This window comes from Cryptotermes secundus, unplaced genomic scaffold (genome assembly GCF_002891405.2).
Source record: "Cryptotermes secundus unplaced genomic scaffold, Csec_1.0 scaffold251, whole genome shotgun sequence".
NCBI classification, from domain to species: Eukaryota; Metazoa; Arthropoda; class Insecta; order Blattodea; family Kalotermitidae; genus Cryptotermes; species Cryptotermes secundus.
In genome coordinates, this window is record NW_019744108.1 from 335,393 (window position 1) to 358,405 (window position 23,013).

General features: G+C 41.3%; 2 protein-coding genes across 2 annotated transcripts; both read left to right on the forward strand.

Annotated features, from left to right (window-relative positions):
• The first annotated feature begins 1,563 nt into the window (after positions 1-1,563).
• Positions 1,564-8,421, forward strand: LOC111874412. Its single transcript, XM_023869906.2, has 3 exons — positions 1,564-1,752; positions 5,037-5,321; positions 7,440-8,421. The coding sequence occupies exons 1-3, from the start codon at positions 1,741-1,743 to the stop codon at positions 7,716-7,718; spliced, it is 576 nt and encodes a 191-aa protein (XP_023725674.1). The 5' UTR covers positions 1,564-1,740; the 3' UTR covers positions 7,719-8,421.
• Positions 8,422-14,332: 5,911 nt separating this feature from the next.
• Positions 14,333-21,303, forward strand: LOC111874404. The gene is made up of 3 exons (XM_023869896.2): positions 14,333-14,545; positions 19,237-19,584; positions 19,913-21,303. Exons 1-3 carry the CDS (start codon positions 14,528-14,530, stop codon positions 20,672-20,674), a joined length of 1,128 nt encoding a protein of 375 aa, XP_023725664.1. The 5' UTR covers positions 14,333-14,527; the 3' UTR covers positions 20,675-21,303.
• The last annotated feature ends 1,710 nt before the right edge of the window (positions 21,304-23,013 follow it).

Sequence of the window (23,013 nt, forward strand, 5' to 3'; positions counted from 1 at the left end):
GGTTTCCCGATGCACCGCGACCAGTGGTCTATTGTACGTCCCCCTATGATATTCTACCAGTCTCTATGCCCTACCGATACTGGTGCGTGCCATCAGTCGCGACTCAGCCAGCGAGTTCGGCCTCTACTGGCTCAGCGGTATCTAGATGCTTTCCCCATCTACCAGAAGCGTTAGAGACTATTGTTGGGCGGGAAATGTCCTTAATAATTTGGCTCAGAGGCCTCCTTGAGGCATGGGGTTCTTTTACATGCCGTAAAGCTATGACACGGGACCCACGGCTTAAAGTCCCTCCCGGAGGACTTGTTCTCTGAATTTTTCCGCCCTTAAAAATTCCACGACATCCGCCGGGTTTGAACCCGCGTACCTTGAGTCATGAGGTGGGAACGTTACCTCTAGACTAAGGAGGCCGCTGACGACGAAGATTATTGTCTTTTACGATGTGACTCCATGTAGTTTAGTAGTCAGCGAAGTTCCGGAGGAAAGTATTGTTCTCATCTTCAGGGAGCCCTTCTACCCTGAAAGTTGAGGCAATGTGTTCCTCCGAAACGTCGGCAATGGTCTTTCTTACTACATGACGTCATATGCCAGAAGACAGTAAATTTATTCCCACCGCCCTAAGAACCTCAAATCTCTCATCTGATTATATCAGTTAATATGGAGCAGCAATCAAACTCCCTCTTTCAATGAATGAATGAAAGAATGCATCAGGGGTGGACCCTCCGGCTCTTGCACTGCGACCTTCAATTATCTATTGTACTTCCCCTTTATCAATCCTACACTTCGAATGAAATGTAGGAATTTGTTTATGTGGGCGTCATAACAGTCACTTGCTTCCATAAAAACTGGTTCAGGCCAGCCTCACAATCACATAGTATGCACGGTTCGCAAGTAGGGTCATCTGTTAGTCCCGGTTTGAAAAGGTGTCCTTTTGGGGAACAGTGTCCTGTAAATGGTCCTACCACCCATCTCTGTTTAATTTCAATAGATTCGTCGTTCTTCTGGCATAGGGCCCAAATAGTCTCCTGTTTACTTAAAGGTTTTGAAAAGTTACTAACCAGACACATAAAATAGAACCGCTTTCTCGCCTTAGAATGGTATGAATCTACAATTCCCAGCATGTGTACGCTGACCTAGGACATAGGAGGTAGGTCACATAGAGGGCACCAAGAAGGGGCAAGGGGGAAGAGAACTTGCCTGTTGAGACAAAGTGAAAACTGGTCCAGCCAGACGAGGGCAGCCTCTGACCACAGTCTCCCTGAAGGACAGCAGAAAGGGATGTCAAGCACACTTGTCACCCTGGGAACTCACCCAATCAGAGCACCTTATTCTGTATAGTCAACCAATAACATAACCTCGATTCAGAGACCTTGGGAATTTAATGTTTTTTGTTGCTATTTTGAAATAAAGGCAAATACCGATAACTGTTCCAGCGTAATGCTGATTTTTCAATATTATCATCCAATAGAAAATAAAGTTACATTTGAACCCAACCAATCATGTTTCGACTTAGGATCTCTGTGATCTATAACTAACGAGGATGTCAGAACGTGTACGGTAGCTTCTGTGGTAATACATTCCGAATTGCTTACCTTGGGACTGTTCTTACATCGCGTGTCTGAAATTCTTAGCACGTTCCTGTCTCAGCCTAAGTCTGTAGTCTTCTGGTATATATAGTTCAGTGAACGTCTGGAAATCGTCAACACAAAGGTTTGAAGAATTGGGCCAGACTTCTGAATCGTCATGAACATTTTGGTGAGTTTACGGTGTTGGTTACTGCCTACCATTGTTTTTTTTCACAAACTTAAATCGTACAGTAAGGGAGAAGAGTTTTGGAAAGTTCTCTCTTTTGACAGAAATTAGGTAACAGTGGTTGACTCATTATAATTATGTGGAAAATTGTTCATTGTTCGAGATATGTGAGGAATGGGTTTTCTTCTATAAAATTTATAAACGAGTGTGTCCATCAGTCACATATTCCGCCTCCGAAACTAATTGAATTTCATTTAAATTCTGTATATAAGGTTTGCACTGAAGGTTGTCAGGCGAGTTTCCATTTAGCCCTTCCCAGTACGATACAGACTTTGCTTGAAGTCCAAATCAGACCATCTTTTCTAAAACATCTCGTCTTGTGAAAGAGTACATGTACTAAACTAACTCCGTGGCTTCCGAGGTCGCACCATAGCTCAAGCGGTTAGCCGCTGGCTTCCCACCGGTTTCGATCCCGGGTCAGGTCAAGTGGGATTTGTGGTTGAGAAAGTGGCGCTGGGGCGGGTTTTCTCCGAGTACTTCGGTTTCTCCACCCCCACTAAGCGAATTAAAAAATCCATGGCTTTAGTCCGCAAGCGGACTATACCGACTAAGCTACCGCTGCTTGTTGGCAAAGTTAGTGCCAACTTTAATGGATATAGGTTGTCGCATGGTCAGTACAATGAATCCTCATAGCCGTTAATTTCGGTTTTCTAGACTGGAGCCGCTATTTCCTTGAAATATCTCCCCAGTTATCCTCACGAGACTGAGTGGACCCCGTTCCAAACCCACTACTTCTCAGAAAATCTGGTAGCGCCGGGAATCGAACCCGGACCACTGGATCTGTAGCCAGGAACGCTGACCACTTGACCACAGAGGCGGTCGAGTACATGTACTACACAACATGAAACATAGACCAAGAAATAACTGTATGTAGTAGAGTCTTTCTTGAAAAGCTGATAGTTACTTAGCCAGACAAGACATCCGTGGTCTTTATTGAATTTGATTACCCATTATCGTGTATACAAGAGCCCGCCACTGACCCATATCCTGAGCCAGATGAATCCAGTTCTACTCCTTGTACCACATGTCTATAAGATCCATTTTCAGCCTACTTTCCGTATTTTGAAAAAACTGAAAGAAGCTTATAAAGTCAAGTTGGTGTGTGTGTCACCCCTATTAATGGAGCCAGAAGAGAGGGTCATTGCTAGGCGATGGCTGGGTAAACACGTTCCCGCTGCAAAAGATACAGTCAACAATAGAATAATTTTTGGACGCGATGCTTTCTATGAGATCCGTTTCGTACCAAGTACTCAGTATGTAGTGAAAGGAAAGCAAGCGCTTGGTTCTTCCCATGATTTCCTGTAATAATATCCTCCCATCTGAGAGGATGGCTAGAGAAGGTGAGGAGTACAGAGCAGTGGAGACTGGTTGTAGAGGAGACCAAGGCTCACTCAGGGCTGTAGCGCCGAGTGGTAGGTAGGTAGGTATTATCATCCCATCTGAGAGGAAGGCTAGAGAAGGTGAGGGGTAGAGAGCAGTGGAGACTGGTTGTAGAGGAGGCCAAGGCTCACCCAAGGCTGTAGCGCCAAGTGGTAGGTAGGTAGGTAGGTAGGTAGGTAGGTAGGTAGGTATTATCCTCCCATCTACGCCCTGGTCTCCGAAGCATTTTTTTTCTCTTCATATTTTCTCTCTAAAATTATTTCTCTATTTTTTTTTTTTTACATTTCTCGTCTCCTCCACGTGTGTTCATCTTCTTTCACATAATCATTTTAATATATTAGACGAAGAGTACAAATTGCAAATTGCACTATGCGGTTCTATTCACTAATTCTGGTACTTTCTCCTTAAGGTTTATAATTTTTATCTGCAACATTGTCGAAACGGTGTACATTTAAGAAGTACGAAGATGAACAGCGTATAATTATGTGTTATGTTATTAGCTCTACGGAGATTGGTGCTTTTCTGTAATAATAAAACATAGAACCTATTGAGGTTCGTAAGATAACAAATTACTCATTTTTAAGAGTGTGCCGTCCGAAATGGAGCAAAAATACAACCAACGATTTATTTGTGTGTTCTATTTTTATCTTCAGATGACTGATTGTCAGTATTGGCAGACACTTTTATCTAGAATGGGATGTGATGTTGCGTAGTCTAGTAGAGGTGTACCGACGTTCGACAGGAGCATACTGCCTCCATCTTCAGGGTAGAGGTGTAACTCTAGTAAGCGATGAACAAGGATCAGAAATGCATTCAGTAATTCTTGAAGATGAAACATGCAGAGAGACAGACGGACCTTCACCCTCACAACTCGTTCATTGTATTCACCTTTTGGAGCATATGACGTAGGAACTACTGCACCAGAACGTAGCACAAATTATAGAGAAGAGACTTGCACACTGATGAAGCACTAAATACTTTCCTAAGTCTTCTTTCCCGAGAAAAATTATTATAGAAGTTGTCAGACTGTGATTACATTACGAAGACACGTGTATGACTTTGATGCTGATATGAATGGGAAACCAACCAGCTGCATACAATCTTCTAGTTCAGTGGATGGCATCAGCTCACGCCCTTAATATCTGGCTTTCTTCGCAGAGTCTTTCATTCGTGATTGTATTGACCGAGCGGTCTAAGGCATGTCCTCTCTTCACTCGCTCGAAAGCCAGGATCGTGGGTTCGAATCCCACACAAAGCATGGATGTTTGATGTGTGTATATGTATGCGTTTATCCTGTATTTGTTTTGTTCTGTGTTTTAGTAGAGGCCTTGCGCCGAGCTGGTCACACGTCCAAGGAATTCTACCGTCTGTAAAATGATCATGAAACTTAGGAATCAGCCCTATGCTCCACAGTGGGAGCAAAAGGAGAGAGAAAAAGAATTTACGATTTGTGTAGATAATTAACGGTGAGACTGGTATAATGGAGGAAGCAGAATACAACATAATTAATGTTTCGAAGCGAATCATAGAGTATGTGATGTCGCACAAATGGAAAATTGACTTCCTTGTATTTCCTTAAATTGTTACTGCACCGAAAAATATTAAAAACAAATTACAGTTTATTTAGCTTTGCTGGCCATGTAAGGTTACAGAGGACGAGGCGTTTTCGCGGGATCTTGCAAGTTCAGTTTGAGTTTCGTATGAAATGGGGACTATAATTGATGGACACGAACCAAAATTATCTTAACATCTTGCATTGTAAACCCCGAGTAATACATTTAAGAGAAATCCGTTCAGTGAGTATGTGGACAGATGGAAATACATTGTTTTACATTCTGCCTATCCAGGTGGCTCTGCTTGTGGTGCTAGTGGCAGCCAACGTGGCGGCCCAGCATCTCGCCTGGCCATACGGTGCAACTCTCTTACAAGCTGGCGCCGTGGCTCCAGTTGTGGCCGTGAAGGAACCTTCCACCGTGCTCGTCAAGTCTCTGGTGGAAAACCCCATGCACATGAAGGGTCTATTCGGAGTGCCTGTATCCAGCATATATCAATATCCCCACGTCGTACAAGTCGCCATCCCTTCGCAGGACACCACCCGGGGAATGCCACAGCCCGTGGAGGACACTCCTGAGGTACTCTACATGCTAGAGTTTTGGATTGTTGTTTGTAATGTGACACATAGAAAAAAAAGCAAAGATTAAAGTCCTCCTGGATCTTATGTGAAAAATCTATATAGGAGTGTAGAGGCGAGTCTCGGCGCCTCATGGAGATGAACTTCACAAGTCGGCATCTCATAACCAGGGAAAAATCTGCCGGCATTTTCCTCAGCATTATGTAGGTAAAAGATAAAGCTATGCCTGTAATAGGCCGTGAAGGGCCATACGGTTGTGAGACGTCGAGGCTTTCACATTTTCTCTAGACAATCTGCTGACAGATGGCGGTGAGTTTGTCAAGCTTACACGCCGCATGTTACCCAGTACTCTAAGACTGTTGCTGTTGAGGAGATACTTCGTAGATAGAACGGGAGACAGGGAAGAATACCTCATGTCCTTTTCGAGAAGCTGATAGTTGCGAAGATAATCGAGAAGTTACCCACTTTTAATTAAACCTGAAAGTCAATTACCTTGTTCACTAGAAACCACATTGGAACCTGCCCAAAGCCAAGTGCAACCAGTCAACACACTCACAAGCTCTTTCATTAAGGTCCCGAACGGTCTCTTAACTTCAGATTTTCAGAATGAAATGTTGCATTCACTTCTCGTCTCTATTCATACCACGTTTCCCACCCATCTCATAATCCACGATTCACTTACTTTGTTAATATTTAGTGTAGAATGCAAATATGAAGCTCCTCCTTAAGCGAATTTCTCCAGGCTCCTGTTACTCCCCCCCCCCCTTTACATCCAGTTATTCCCCTCAGTACTCTTTCCTCAGACGCCCTTGGAATTAGTGACCAAGTTTCACGCGCATATAAAACAAAAGTTAAGATTTTAGTTTTATATTTGAATTTTATATTTGAAATCTTAAATAAGCAATAGAGAAATAAAATAATCTGAAGTGAATAATAAAGGTAAAACGTAAAGCCCATGTAGTAAGCAGCGCTCCATCGATACGTGTGAGGGAGTGGAGGTGTAGCTCTACCATTCTTGATCTCTTGCACTAGGCGCAGGCAAATGGCGAGTTTCACCCCTCGGCCGATTTATCCCTGAAGAAAAAGTCTCCGGTACCCATTGGACCGGAGACTGTGTGGGCCCTAGATCTAATCTGGACACTGTGAAGGAGAGAAATAAGAAACATGGAAAGAAATACGTACATTATATTTGTGAAGACACCTTCGGGAACACATTCGCTTGGAAAACCGATAAGGAAATGATAAGCTAGCATTAATATGGATTTTAGGAACTAGGTTGTGAGAATGGCAGGTAGATAGACGTGGCCCTGGATTCATATCCAGTAACGTTTTTTTTTTGTATGAGTTATTTAGTTAGTTAGTCACTAAGTTAGTTAAGAGGAATACGACATCTATATACGAGTATGTTTCTAAGTCGCCCTGACTTCATTATCAAAATGGCCGGTCCATATTCGCCGACTTCCTATGTTTTGTAAAGAAGAAGTGTCTTGTGGTGACACGTCCTTGTGACTGTCCTCTAATTAAGCTTTCAGCAAATAGAACGGTTTTCACATAACTTGGTATGAACACCATGCCACTAGAAGCAACATTTTACTACCAATAACACAAAACTCAAAACAATGACATCTTTTGGCCTGCGGTCCACATCAACACTGCCTGACGTACAGACATAAAATTCTGTGCGAAATACATAACACCTTTTGTGAAGATATGTCTGTGCTTGTAAATCTAAAACACGAATATGGCGGCTGCGCGAAATATAATTTTAGCTTTAAGTTTCATAGTAATAACAAAAAAAAAACTTTATGAGAATAGATTTTACTCGTAAATTTATCTACAAATTCTGACATAAATTAAGTGTAAACAATGTAAAAGTGCAGACATTTGAGGTTATATCTAATTAATTTAAAAAATAATATACACAAATAGAAGAAGTAGGTCATTAAACTGTACAATTATCATGTTTTAATTAGTGCTGCTTCACCATATAGACTAAAACATTTGAAAGAAAGTAGACAGGACATAAGCTTTTCCCATAATTTCTTGTTGTCCAAGATATTTCCAAATACCCAGAACGTTGGACATGTAATTTCTAACTAATCTTGTCTTTCGACACCAGGTAAAGAACGCAAAAGCCCTCTTCGCCAAGGAATATGAGAAGGCGGCAATTGCAGCCGCACTGGCACCTGAAATGCGCAAGCGCCGTGACATTTCATCGATAATGATGAAGGAGGTTCCAGCCAGTACCACGCATCTGCGCAGTCCCATGCAGTACCCGTGGCCCTTGGTGACCTTCTCCGCTGACCACTCGTGGGTGTCCGGCCACCAAGTTCCGAGCCACTTCGCGCAAACTCCCGGAGTCTACGGGGTTCCTCCAGTCCCAGTCATTACTTACTAAACTCATTCGTACCCTGACCCATTTTATTTGTTCGACCAGCCCTTAGTTCTTTCCCCTTCCCATAAAGTGCGATCTATTGACAGGCCTTTGGATTTGTGTCTGTTATTGTCAGCAGAATTCTTTGGCGCAGTTCGACGGCTTTAGGACTTCCTCCACTTATCTACACTGACGAGTAAGAAATGTCGTCAAATGAAAATTGAAAGGGTTTATTTCGTCGTCAGGCGTAGTATAGTTACACGAAGTTGTAGCAATTAATTTTAAAAAATTTGAATTAATTACATATCTCTGTTTAGGCATTTCAAGTACCAAATCAAGGAGTTGGAGAGAGGAAATTTAAATTATTCATTTTCTGAGACTAAATTCACAATTTGTAAAAGATATCCGGTAATCTAATCGTAAGGTGTTGTAAATATGCCTAATCATTAGTACATAGTCACTACGCCTCACACACACACACACACACACACACACACACATATAGATTCGCACAGACTGAAGTCATATTTGCCATTTTCGTTGTTATTCAAATGTTGACCATCACATTTCTGTATGAATGCAGACATTATATAAAGTATGTCGTTATAAAATTGCCTCAACTCTGACCTTTTATAAATGTTAATGGCTTTCATCTGTAAAGTAGCGGCTCCGGTCTAGAAAACCGAAATTAACGGCCTTGGGGATTCGACACCCTCTATCCGCTAAAGTTGGCACTAACTTCGCCGACAAGCGGCGGTCGGTCGGTCGGTATAATTCGCTTGCGGACTAAAGACATAGAGTTTGTTTTTTGTTTGTTTTAATGACTTTCATCTATTATAAAGAGATGAATTATAATGATCACGGAAAGAATTTCTGCAATGAAATGGTGAAATGTAATTCCTGACTTAACTAAGTGAAGTTTTTGTTAGAAGGCGTTACGAAAGAAGCTGATAATTGATTTAATCGCATGTTTAAAGAAAGTTTATGGAAACTCTTATAAATATTAATTTTCAAAACTCTATGCGTGGTTTTAAACGAATATTCGCATGTGTGTCAACGTGTGTCAGGATGTTTCGAACATATCTTTTAAAAGGATGTTAAGCTTACATGACATGTACGAGAAATATCTCAAATCCCAAACTATATTCGTCTGTACTGAAACATTTCTATTGTTTCCACTGTTACGCTAACTGTAAGCTATGATAGAGAGGCTAATATTTGGATGCGATTTTTGTGTTACGTACAGCGAAACATAGTTGGTCAGATCAAATAAAGTTGGTCACGGTTTATTCTACAAAAAGCCTCACCCTCACAACGCCCTGATCTTTCCAGGATGATAATACGCTACGTAGTTGCAACCCAATTTCGTGACATGTCTGCGCGAGTTCGTGGGACCAAGGAGATTTCAAGGATTAGTCGTGGCATTGTATTGACGACAGAACTGGTTTCCTAAGCTACTCACATGATGCGTGATGTAGTGAATATAGCAATTAGATATCCATAAATATATTATTTTCGATGGTAGTTTCTTGATGTGGTCTGTATTCTAAGACCGTAATTTAGTTACAAGTTACAAAGGTGAAGGTTACAATATGTAAAGTTAAATTCTTCATCGCAGAAATATAATATTTTAAACGTCATTTATGTAGGAGTGTTTGTGATGTAATTTTTATTTTACCTTCTTCTGAGAGTTCCACATACTCTGTTGATTCCTGTCTCTGTACTGATTTTCTGAGTTCTATAATTGAAGAATAAATATACTGCAGTCCATTTAAGGATTGTTTACTTTATTGAATAACGGTCTTTTCAAACAATAAACAATGCTTTTGATTGTATAGATAAACAATTTAGAAGTGTAAGTTTTGAGGTTTTCTTCTTGGATCTGGCGCCGTGTATTCTTGGTTTTAACCGACGTTTCGGAGGAATATATCGCCTCCATCTTCAGGGTAGTTGAGTTGCGTGCGAATAGAGATAGCTGTAACTGCAGCTAGAGCTATCTATATTCGCACGCAACTCAACTACCCTGAAGATGGAGGCGATATGTTCCTCCGAAACGTCGGTTAAAACCAAGAATACACGGCGCCAGATCCAAGAAGAAAACCTCAAAACTTACACTTCTAAATTGTTTATCTATACAATCAAAAGCATTGTTTATTGTTTGAAAAGACCGTNTATTTCTTTGAAGACTAATTGTTGAAATATTCATAAATGATTAGGGTTATGGGAATAATGATGAGATGAAAAAGACATACATAAAGCAAGAAATACATATAAAATATTTATAAGGAAATTCCATTGCAAGATAGCACTAGAGACTTTTTAGTTTATTTTCTGTATTTTCAAGAAGGGCCGCGCCGTAGCTCAAGCGGTTAGTCGCTGCCTTCCCGATCTCGGGTCTGCTCAAGTGGGATTTGTGGTGGACAAAGTGGCGCTGGGGCAGGTTTTCTCAGAGTACTTCGGTTTCCCCTGCCAATCTTCATTCCACCAATTGCTCCACAATCATCCTCAACTATCATCTGGGGCTGGTACAATAGGTCAGAAATGGCCGCAGTACAAGTGACTTGGTCCCACCCCACTAGCAATAAAAAAATATTTTCAAGAAATAAAAGTAGGGTTATGCGATCTCCATCCTGCCTGCGTGTCTATATGTCCCCCCCCCCATCAGCTTTTGAATGCATAAACCAGTCCTTATGAAACTTGGTATGTATATCATGACACCTGAGCCCATCTCAACGGCGCTCAGTATAAATCCCTCCCATCAGTCTGTGTTGTCCATGTGACTTCCCTTATCTCTACTAGGTAACGGTCGGTAAAAGTCTTACGGCGGCAACGAATATGCACGCAACAATAGAAAATTGTTGGACGCATCGTTTGTATGCGGTCCGTGTCGTATCAATGGAAAGTAAGAGATTAGTTCTTCCCATAGCTTCTTGTTTTATATGTATGCATTCCTTTTGCGTTTTATAAAAGCTGTAAATAAGCAGTGTCGGTACGAACTCATATTTAAAATTCAGTTTAATTATTTCTCATTCACTACAAGTTTCGACACTCTCGTAGTCATCAAAAAAACTCCGTGGCCTGCAGTCCCTAAGTGAACTATACCGACCGAGCGACCGCTGCTTATTTCCCCTGACCGCCTTTGGGGTCTAGTGGTTAGAGTTCCCAGGTACAGATCCAGAGGTCACTGGTTCGATTCCCAGCGCTACCAGATTTTTTGAGAAGTAGTGGGTCTGGAACGGGGTCCACTCACCCTCGTGAGGATAATTGAGGAATTATTTAAAGGAAACAGCGGTTCCGGTTTAGGAAGCCGAGATTAACGGTCATGTGGTTCCGTCCTGCTGACCACGCGACACCCTCTATCCGATAAAGTTGGCACTCGTAATCATAATCAGGTAAAATACTAACGTTTTTCATTAGTGTATGTATGTTTCATCTGATGATGACCACTGGACGGTCGAAACACATAGTTAATAAGGTAAAAACGTTTAAAGATAAAGCTATCCCTGTAACAGACCGTGAAGGCCCATGGAGCTTTGAGAGATCGAGGCTCCAAATTTTCTAGACAATTGGCTCACATATGGTGGTGAGGTTGTCAGCCTTAGCGCTGGTTGCCCTTTACCCCCAGAAAGATTCCTGGCACTCATTTCTGTTAGAGACTGAGCCGACCCCAGGGCCATAGTGCAGCTGGAAAGGTTAGATCAATTGAAAAATTAAATTACCTCATAGGGATTCGAATCCGCGACCTTCCGGCTTGTAGCATAGTGCCTCAACCAACTAGGCTACTGCGTTAATAAGAAATTATTAAATATTTTATTACCATTATAAGTTGTTTTAAGAGCGCGTTGTAGTTGAGAGACTGAGGCGAAAATGGGAAGATGGTGTTATCCTGTCATTGTGAACTCGACTGAAGTGGGTCGGCTGTCTGGAGTTGGTTTAAAGGTATTAACACTTGGAACTCTCAGCACATGTGATCTGTTGGTCAGCTGAATGACTATATTCCTTTCGGTGAAAAATTCTGAGCTGGTTAATATTTCTGTTGCACTGCACTGAACTCATTTTCTACAGCTGCTTTCGGGAAGTATCCGTTTCGAAATTCGCCCATGCGACCGGACATCTTTGCGATTTTCGTGTTTTTCCTCGGTCTATCCAGATGCGTTTCGAGATAATACAAATTAGGCCAATATCGTCCCATTCCGTGACCTTACCTGCTTACCTGCTTACCACTTATGATATCACGTTCACATCTCATCGGCATTATAGCACCTGAGCCACTGTGACTCCAAGAAGTAGCGCCTTTCTTGAAAAGCTTCAGTCCTTCAGGAACCGGGATAGCTCAGTCTGTACAGCGACTGGCTACGGGCTGGACGGCCTAGGAGTCGGAGTTCGAGTTCTGGTAGGGTCAAGAATTTTCTATTCTCCATTTGGTCCAGGCTGGCTCTGGGGTCCACCCAGCCTCCTACACAATGGACACCGAGAGCTCTTTCCGCGGGGGTAAAGCGGCCGGTTGGTGAAGCTGACCACTTACTTCCAACTAGTGCCGAGGTCAAGAAAATATGGGTCTATACATCCATTCCCCCATACGTCTTCATGGCGTAGTGCTTAATAAGTTAGGCACAGGGACTTACCTTATAGTCCTTCAGGTAATGAAGAAATTCCGAAGCGTTTAGTGATCCAGAAGTTTTATTATCGAGTTTTAAAGGGCCCTACACTGGTATCTCTGTCTTTGTGATCAGGGTAGGTACCAGCGGATGGCTCTTAGTAAACACGGTAAGAATATTAGAGTTTCATTAAAGGCAGGAAATTTCCTAATTGTCTGATGGACCGTCGGCTTCTGAAGAAAGACTTGGCGATTGAATTAGTTACATTATAAATTTTAATGTTTTTACTGGTAAATGATATTAATAAAATGTAACGTATGATTGTAAATATAGATCTTGAATTCTTTGATCTTCCTTTAAAATTTAAATGGCTACACGGTACTACTCCTACTGCTGCTGCTACTACTACTACTACTACTACTACTACTACTACTACTAATAATAATAATAATAATAATAATAATAATAATAATTCGGTTCAATTCCTCTTCATTTACGTGCAAAATTATCAGCTCAGAAGCCAGTTATAAAATGCGCATGAGTAAAGAAGAAGAATAAAAAAATAGCAAAATACACACAAAGAAAATGCAATGATGTGTATCCTGCTAACCGTCTTAGAGTGCACATAATTTCACCTTTCTCTTCACTTTTACACTACATTACTACTAATGTGCCATCTTCAGGTGTGTCTCTATGCACGTCAAACTACTGCACTGCATGCCATGACGTCTTCATTCTAATATGACTAAAATGTGTATTCGTCATGTACAACAATAAATTCTAAATGTTAAAATCTTTCAGGATTCGTCATCCATACGTCGTATCTCAAATACGCGAGTCACGCCAATCCTTCTCTGTGGGAGCACTCTTCCTACATTCGTGTGTGTATTGTGCTCTGTGTTGTGTCTTTCTCTTGTGACTTGTGACAACACAAAGCACAATACACACACGAATATAGGAAGAGTGCTCCCACAGAGAAGGATTGGCGTGATTGACAATTGCATGGCAATTGCCGGATTATGTCCAGCCTTATTCATTGTATCATTGAAAACGTTCTAGGTGAGTCCACATTTGTTGGTTTTGTACTCCTGTATGGACATCAGACTTTGTACCATACTTCGTTCAGGTCTATCCCTGAACACTTGTTGGGTGCAGATAGACTCTTGTTTGTTGTAAGCCTATCAGTGAATCAGGGCTAACGATCTTGAAGGTAAAATTGTTGCATACGCTGCTTTTCTTACTGCTCATCAAATCATGTTATCGTGTAGTCTTGTACTAGATATTCATCTGAAGCAGACAGCAATATTGTGAAGCATTAGTGATTAGTCCCAGTGTTTGGATTGATCATTAATTTATTGAATGTAAATAGTTTTAGTATTTTCACTAATCTAAAAACTCCACAAATAACTACACCACACTCCAAGTCTTCATAGTCTGCTGTGTCTTCAAGTATTCGTTGTTTGGTAGCGGTTTCTAACAATAGAGACTCTTCGGCTTCCGTGCTCAAGCAGCAAACAGACATGTAAAACACGAAGTTTCACTTTCTGTCATTATGAATACAGGCAGTTAGTATATCGGTAATTATACAATGAGCTTTAATCGACTGAGATGTGGAAATATAAATAAGTCTGGAAGGTTCTTTTTTCTAGTATTATGTAGGGGAAGATGTACGCAAACGGTTACTATACTGGCATTATGCCTGGTTTTCTAATGTATGGACAGACAAATAAAACTGGACGTTTCTTGTTGTCTCATATGTTTCTATATAAATCAAAGCCACTAGCCCATTGTTAGTAACACACAGGAACATAAATCAATGTCAGACTCTTAAATTAATTATCTTTGTCTCACAAGGCTTCCTATGAAAATCCGCACTCTAATTAGCAGTTGACAGGCTTGCAAAGCATACCGAATTGGAAGTGTTATTCATTTGTCGTCTTCCAATAAGAATTAACAGTGTGCGGTCCCAGCTGATCTGTGGTTGGTCAATATTTCCACCTGCTTGTAGCTAGCTACAAACCACTTGCTTGGCCTCGGCTCCCTAGAAGAAAAAGATCATATCGAAATAAAAGAGGAAGGAAAATCGCTGCAAAATTTCGCCTGAACGTGGTCGGAGTTTTCAGAAAGATATTGTTGGTTGCCTGGCTGTGGTGGCAGCATCTGCAGGGTCTCCCACTGTATTGTCCCGGCTTCGAGGATAGTGTATGCTTACTGTCATTGCTACGAAAACACGACATGAACTGCTTCAAAGTGGTAAGTTTGTCTATAATATTCTGTTTGTTTCGTATTTGTTTAAACATTTAGCATATTTTGAGGCCTGCAAGATGTCTGCACATTAAATTACATTACGTAGTTTGACGTCCCCGAAATGTCATCAGATAGGAGTCGAAAGAATTAGCTGTTGGGGGAAAGATGCAGGAAACCCAGACGGAAATATTATTTGTAGGTATTTATATTGAATTTTGTTAATTTCTTTCACAATTGTCTATGTAACGTGAGAAGACAAAGCAGTCAGTGTGATAACACGTGCTGAACATAGTGGTCAATTGAGTACCACTCCAATTCGCGCCCGGAAAGTCCAGGCTTCATATCTCCCTCCAGAAAAGATACCTGTGTAATAGGTCAAAATAGGCCATGACCGTTTCCTTCCACGCCCTTTCCCATTCAGTTTTTACTAATGCTGTATATTCTGACGACCGCCTCTGTGGTCTAGTGGTCAGAGTTCCTGACTACAGATCCAGAGGTCCCAGGTTCGAGTCCCGGCGCTACCAGATTTTCTGAGAAGTTATGAGTCTGGAACGGGGTCCACTCAGCCTCATGCGGATAATTGAGGAGCTATTTCAAGGAAATAGCGGCTCCGGTCTAGAAAATCGAGATCAACGGCTGTGGGGATTCGTTGCGCTGACCACGCGACACCGTCTATCCGCTAAAGTTCGCACTAATTTCGCTGACAAACGGCGGTCACTCGGGCAGTATAGTTGTCTTGCGGACTACAGGCCACGGAGTTTGTTTTGTTTTTTGTATATTCTGACAGCACCGTACAATATGCCATATATATATATACTGTATAATGCAGATAGGATGAAAGTGTGATAGTGAATGTTTATTTGGAAGGCAAAGAAGGAAGAGATGACATTGCCTATTAAATTAAGATTATTATAAAAATATTATGATTGACACTCAATTTATTGGACGACGCTATTTCAACAATAAAGATTATGATTGATTGTTTCATTATTTAACGACGCTGTGTCACTTGCATAGGTTATGAATAAGTAATTTCTGGGTTATTCGATTAAGCTATTTTAATAACGCCCCGTGTGGAGGCAGGTTAACGTGCCTCCATCCTAACCCTGAAAGACGTAGAAGGTGACGAAAATGGAACTATTGCCCGGGGACATAACTGGGCCATCCTGCCAGGCCACTGCCTGGAATATAAGCACAGAGATCTGGCCTTCCAATTTGAGGGTTAAACGCAAGGTTGAAGATCTTGCTCTGTAAAATAAATACTGATTTGTTTCATTCAGTCCGTCACACTAACAATATTATAAAAGATAAAACAACTCCGTCCAGTGTGACTGTTGAAGTTTTTACTACTTCACTTCTTAACACCCTTACATGTTTCGGGCCCTAAAGCCCATCATCAGAGGGACATCGATGCTCTTTGGAAACCGCTATTACAGTGGGTGTTCTGAATGTTAAAATATATACACACAAAGTTTGTACTGCACAACATATACAAAGTCCAAAGTTTTCACAACTACAGCGGTTGTCTTGGTATATTAAAGTTTTTTAGAACTTTTGTTATTTAAATTAAAATTTATAAACCAAATAGGTTCGTGTCCCTTCTCTTATCGCCTTTCTTGACGGGGGCCTAACGTGTGCCGCCTGTCTTTCTTGAGAAGGAGGTTCTTTGATATCGGCCTGTGTTTGTTCATGGCGTGTTGTGTTGTTTTAACACTCAGAACACCTACTGTAATAGCGGTATCCAAAGAGTATTGATATCCCTCTTATGTTGGTCTATAGAGACCGGAACATGTAAGGGTGTTAAGAATTGAAGTAGAAAAAACTTCAACAGTTACACTGGACGGAGTTGTTTTATCTTTTGTAAAATAAATACTGTTGCGAAATTCAAGGAGATGAAACCGGGATAGTCTAATTCAAGGCAAATTTGACAGAATCTTCTAAGGAAACTCACATTACCCCATACCAAACTGTAATTCTACAGAATTGTTCAACTCTTAACTGACTGAGTGACTAACTAATTAACCAACTATTTGTATGGCACTGAGCCCTTCTTGAGACGCCGTCAGTTGTAAAATTACTCAAGAATTTTCCAATATTTTACGGAATCCGAAAGTTCATTACAATATTCATAAAAGCCCTCCACTGGTTCCTACTCCAAGCCCGATCAATGCAGTCCATGTCACCCCATTCTACGTCTCTAAGGCCCATTTTAATATTATACTCCCACTTACGTCTAGATCTTCCTAATGCATTTTCCTTTTGGCATTCACACTCAGATCCTATATGAATTCTTTGTACTACATGGACGTAATTACTTTTGTACAACGTTCGTTGCCGTGTTCACATGTACTCACTCTCAAAATGTTGACGGGCTCAGTCGGGATTTTAACCCAGGACCTTCTGCACCCAGAGCAGGAATCATACATCTAGACCATTGAGCGAGCTTGTTCCAGTTTTTTGACCATATGAATCGGGTCACAGATCCTGGAAGTAGGAAGGGAACTCCCAAGGAAGAACTTAACGAGCTGGATGCGTATAATAGGTGTGACCTCCACGGTGGCAGGCCGATATTTAAATTGAGACGCCGTGTGTCTGTTCCCCGTGACCAAGCTGAAGTTTTGTTACAGATAGACTTAGGTCCTATTACGGTAATTATATATAATGTGGCAGTTTGAGATGATGATGATGATGAAGCGGATTTTATTGATTCGTTTACATGCTGGCAAGTTAAATTACCCCTTCTATGAAACCTGTTTTGCGCTCGCATCCCGTCAATTAGAAGGTGTCAGTTTTTACACCATACTCTCTCCTCTACCGTACCTTAGGTCTGCTGTTATAATAACGGCTGAGGTAAACAGTGGTTTAACTCGCCTGTCACCGTTCTGAACCAGCACTACATGCAATGCTAGAAGTTTCTTTAGATGTTGTTCATTTCTATTATTTTGACTGAGATTTTATTTTTGATTTACCAAAATTCGTCATTAACATCATCATCGAAAAATCAGCCATTTTGGGGCCATAGCATTCCTTAGAAGATTCTACCAGTTTGCATGCAGTTTTACTTCTTTGAGTTTCGCAAAAAAAAAATTCTCTTACAGTTAAAGGTCGCCAGTCTTGCGGGCATCCTGCAACCTGGAGACTAGGTCTCTCTGTTTATGTCCCCAGTGGCAGAGCTGCCCAGTTATGCTCCCAGGCACGAGGTTCGCTTTCCTGCGCCTTCTACGACCCGCAGAGCTACGGTGGGGTTATTCTAACCCGCCTCCACACGGCTATATTTACCAGAATTACTCCAGAAGATCTTGCATCGATGCCTTAAAACAGATAACTGCGTTTCCTTCCACATCTTTTCCATTTCATCATTCAAAATCACCCCAAAACGCGGTGCTACGCAATTCATGCAATTGGAAAATATTATGGAATTATTCAGTAATCATACAATCATTCTCATCATCAAATTCTAAAGCAGTTGAGCAGTTTTTTGGCCAGTTTGGGACTCAAGTGAAAATCTGTCTCTTCAGTTGTCGTCTGTGACTTCTTGCATCCGTTGGTCTGCGGTCAGGAATAGATCCCGAGGCGTATCCTATACGAAGAAGGAGTTCTAGATACATGGATGGATGAATGAGTAGACACGCAGGTAGACTGACAAACAAAGATAATAAATATGTTGACACATACGCACTTACCTCCCTCTATTTCAGAGGTTAAGAATGCAAGGAGCTCTACCTCCGCGCCCCTTATCTTCTTACATTATGCTTCTGCGCATGGACGAATTCCTTTATTTTATTATGTTAATTTGGAGTTATGTCCTTTTCCTTCTAACCCTCTGGTATATTGTTCTCATCGCATTTTCTGATCCTTAACCCTCCCCTACGTTGTCTGCTCGACTATTAAATTTTAAGAGAGACGTCAATTGAACTACAGGAGAAAAGATATTCTAATATGCTTTCAGAAACGATATTTAAAGTACTGGACATTCTGTGCCTTTGTAGGGCTCTGGTATGCAACATGTTAAACAATTATTCCCTTTAAATGTGCTTATATCCAGTCACGCTGGGCGGTGACTGCAGGTTAGTCTTGACCTTCAGCTTGACTTTCAATCTCATGAGGTCACTGCCATTGCCAACCTAGGAACAAGTTTTCAGCTTGATCCATCTAGATGTCACGTTTGCACATTTGTACAAGAAATGTTCTGATAGCCTTCATAATGCCTCGCGCCATAACTACCTCTCAACGTGAATGTCTGTCTGAAGTGATTTTATAATTGGATAACTTCTCTACTTTCATGTGCTTGTCTCTATGTTTATTGTCGTTACGAAATAGAAAGCACCTACTTTTCTTCGCGTTGATGGCAGCACATGGCATTCAGTATCAACCATACTGTGAACTGAAAGAGTCTGACAAGGGAACCGGTGTTTTCCCTAACAAACTCCGTGGTTCAGAAGAAAGAAACAGAATACATCTTCCTCTCTTTATTTTCCTTTGTCTTTTCTCTTTTCATTCAAAGTTATCAAATTATCAGACATTGTGTTAACTGCATGAGTCCAGGTGCTTAAACGCAACTGACGTTTTCCTCATCGAATTACAAGGTTCAGAAAAATGGAATGGGATATTTATTTCTCCTTTTGTTTCACATTCCCACTCAGTTTCTCTTTTCTTTATGATTTCTAAAATAGTTTGTCATCATTTCAACCTCACAGGTCAGCTTAATATGTTGCGCATCCGGTATTTTGGCTGACCAACTTCCGCATCCCCTTCAACTGTTTTACCTAACTCCTAACAACGTGGGGATAATACCGTCATATCAAGCCGCTAGCAGCTACATGAGAGCTGCAGGTGAGAAGTCCTCTGATGTTCACACGAAACAGCATCTAGGGAACGAGGAGTTAATCGAAGGGGAAACTTCACAGTTCCACTCGCAGGACGGCAAGGGCCGAGCCCTTTTCGGCTACACGACACCTGTTCAGGCTCGAATAGAGTCTCGAAGTGAGGACGGCACTGTTAGAGGCTCCTACAGCTATTTGGATGCGTGGGGACACGCGATAAAGGTAAGAGTCAGCCTCTCAACAACATTAGGCCAATTTTCCCAAAACCAGTTATACCAGCTTCCCTCTTCGTAACATGTCTCATTATCATAAATCTTGATCTTAATGTCTCAACATCTCCATTGATTTTGAAACGGCCGTTTTGTAAGTTTCCAGCCCCACCGAAATGAATATTAATCATTGTATTCCTCTCATCCAACCAAGTGATTTGCAGGACCGAACTCTGAATTTGTTGCTACAGAGGGCTAAATCTGCGCCTCAGTCATATTATTGTTTCAGAATATGAGCCAGATATGTGGTCCGAACTGTAGTTTTACTCTAATGATTTTAGGTGCATTACTGGGACGATGGTACGGGTTTCCATGCAACAGGAAACAATCTCCCTGGCCTGTACTCAGAAGTGCCCCAACCGATTCAAGACACTCCCGAAGTGACAGCAGCAAAGGAGCAGCATTTTCAGCTTTTCCAACAAGCACTTGCAGCTGCTGTCGCTTCAACGGATGAAACGGATCCAAGCAAGAGCCAGAAACCTCAGCAAACACATTCAGAGCAGGAACTCGAACACGAGGGAGTGGTTGTCGAAAGTGACGATCCTGGCACTGTTGCCGACGACGATTTGAATGAATTGACACGATACCCTAATCTTCATATGTTTCCTCAGAACCTCTTTGATCCCACACATGTTCATGATGCTAATAGAGAGGCTGTTATTGTGGACAACCCCAGTATCACCCCAGATACATCTGGAAATAATCTTAGAGCTGCCAAAACCTTGCAGGTGAAGTCTGCAGAGGAACCGACTGGAGTTACGGAAGGAATGGCACAATTTCATGTACCCGGTGGATTTTTTTATAGTTTTAGTTATCCTTTCCCTTTGTATGTCCAAGTTAGGACTACGGAGGAAGGAACAAAAAACTATGAAGAAAATAAGGATGCAGTAACTGTCAAAGATGATTTATCGGTGTCACAGAAGGCTGTTCTCTTTGGTGCAATTCCCATAGCTGCTGTCCACGACGCACAGGTCCCATCTCGCTCGAAGGATTCTATAAAAAATTATCAAGTTATGCCCTTGTATGTTGAAATTTCCGACTAAAAATGTGACAGTAATGAGTTAGGCCTATGGGGTTTATTAATGATATGATTCATCTGCAAGATTACTGTCATGTTTTGAATTGTAGAATATTTTATACTTGGTAATCACTCTTGTTGAATTTGTGATACTAATATTTTGTATGTTGCGATGTGCTACTCAGGAAAATGAATCACTCAATATGAGCTTTTGGATTGTAATAGCGTCCTAAAGGACTGGATGTTATTTCGGATAATGTCAGATTATATAGATATAATTGTGTGCAAATTAAGAATTAAGTTAGCATAACTTAGATCTTGTATTCGATTAAATATCCTTTCACAGCCAAAAAGATTATTGTTATTTACGGACGGATGCATTCGTCTCCAAAGTTAAGCTTCTTAAAATACACCTGAGTAAATACTTATTTTTAATTTGCAGAATCTTTTTATATTCATAAGGGCTTATGCCGCTGCGGTGACGTGTAACTTGTTTTTTCAGCACCGCGGTTGATGTTAAGAGTGAGTTGCTGTATTTCCGGTAGTTCCAGAAGGATAAAGTACACCTAGCATGTAGTAACAGGTAAAACTATCCCTGTAACAGGCCGTGAAGGTACATATGATTGTGAGACATCGAGCTTCCCATATTTTCTCTAGACAATCGGCTCACATATGGCGGTGAGATCAACCGTACACACCGGCTGCCCTTTACACCCCAGGAAGATTCCTGGTACTCATTTCTGTTAGAGGCTGAGTCGATCCGAGGACCATAGTGCGGCTGGGAGGATTAGGCAAATCGAAAAATCCATCACACCGGGACTCGAACTCGCGACTTTTCGGCCTATAGCATAGTGCCTGGACCAACTACGCTACTGCGTGCCCGTACCATGTAGTGCATAGCAGAATTAACACATGAAATTTTCAAACAATCTTGTATTATTATTACTGAATCGCCAATATACACAATTCCAATCTAATACAGTCACTTTGGGTGAACAGCATGATTCACCGATAGAAATATTTTCCTCGTCAGGTTGATGTAGAAAATATTCAGAGCCCTTTTCCTCCGTTTCCTATTTACACCTAAAGACTTCATACCTTGTCTGGTAACAAATTTCATATAATAATGTCATTGATCCTTTTTACATGCAATTGTTGATAGTGCTGTCTCGCGTACAGCTAGTGGCCACGACGATTGAATCAAAAGTCGTTTTACTCATCTCAGGATATGTAGCATTCATAACACTTTACAACGTCCTATTAGACTATTGTTCTGTTGAAGTGTGTATGTGTAGAGTTTTTGTGTCGTATCAGGAACCGAAGGACTGTGATGATTCTATGTATTGTTGTTTGGGCATTTGTGTATGTAGTACGTGGCAGGATGCTGTGTTCGTTAAGTGCTGAATGCGATAGAATTTAATTATATGTTAAAATTCAATACTGAAATGTTATACATGTTCTTATACCCGTAGTGTTTTATTAAAGGATATATAGTCACTCACAGAAGACACAGATTTACGTCTTTTTGCCTTTTATCCATGACTGAATTAAGTTTCCTCAGAATAACACACAATGTCCTGCTTTTATCAACACAGCTATGGGTTGCATAAATGCATGAAACTTATTGATCAGTCGAACAACTCTTCATTTTGCAAGGAAGAATCTAATATGGCGTTTTACTGAAATATTTTAATTCCTCTGAAATAATTTTACTGTAAGAGGTTTACAGTGTAGTTAAAGTAGTACATTCTTTCCCGACTATGGTGCGGGGTTCATACATAATTCATTGCAGTGGACAATATTTTTTGAAGATAAATGATTCAAGCTAGGCTCATTCGCTTGTTTCTAGGAAACGGAAAAGAAATAAAAGAGTGAAGAAATCTGTTTGGCAAGTCAACCAAACTGCTTGGTAGTTTATTGCTTGTCTTGTCAATCGGCCCTGAAAATGCCGGTGCACTTCCACCAGACAACTCAGCTTTATATTTTTTATTGCTAGTGAGGTGGGACTAAGTCCTTTGTACTGCGGCCACTTCTGGCCTATTGTACCAGCCCCAGATGATAGGTGAGGGTGATTGTGGAGCAGTTGGAGGAATGAAGATTGGCAGGGGAAACCAAAATATTCGGAGTAAACGTGCCCCAGCGCCACTTTGTCCACCACAACTCCCACTTGACCAGACCCGGGATCGAACCCGGGCCGCCATGGTGGAAAGCCAGCGACTAACCGTTGAGCTATGGCGCCCCCCCAGAGCTCTTCATAGTCACCGCTGTGAGAACCTCAAATCCAAACTGAAAATTATTTCAAGGTCATATTTTCCTGTCCGCCGATCTCTTAATGAGGGCAAGAACATAAAGATATGTATAGAA

Coding starts and splice junctions, on each gene's coding strand:
- LOC111874412 (XM_023869906.2), top strand. Junction 5,322..7,439: donor CCGTGGAGGACACTCCTGAG/GTACTCTACATG, acceptor TTTCGACACCAG/GTAAAGAACGCAAAAGCCCT.
- LOC111874404 (XM_023869896.2), top strand. Junction 19,585..19,912: donor CGTGGGGACACGCGATAAAG/GTAAGAGTCAGC, acceptor TAATGATTTTAG/GTGCATTACTGGGACGATGG.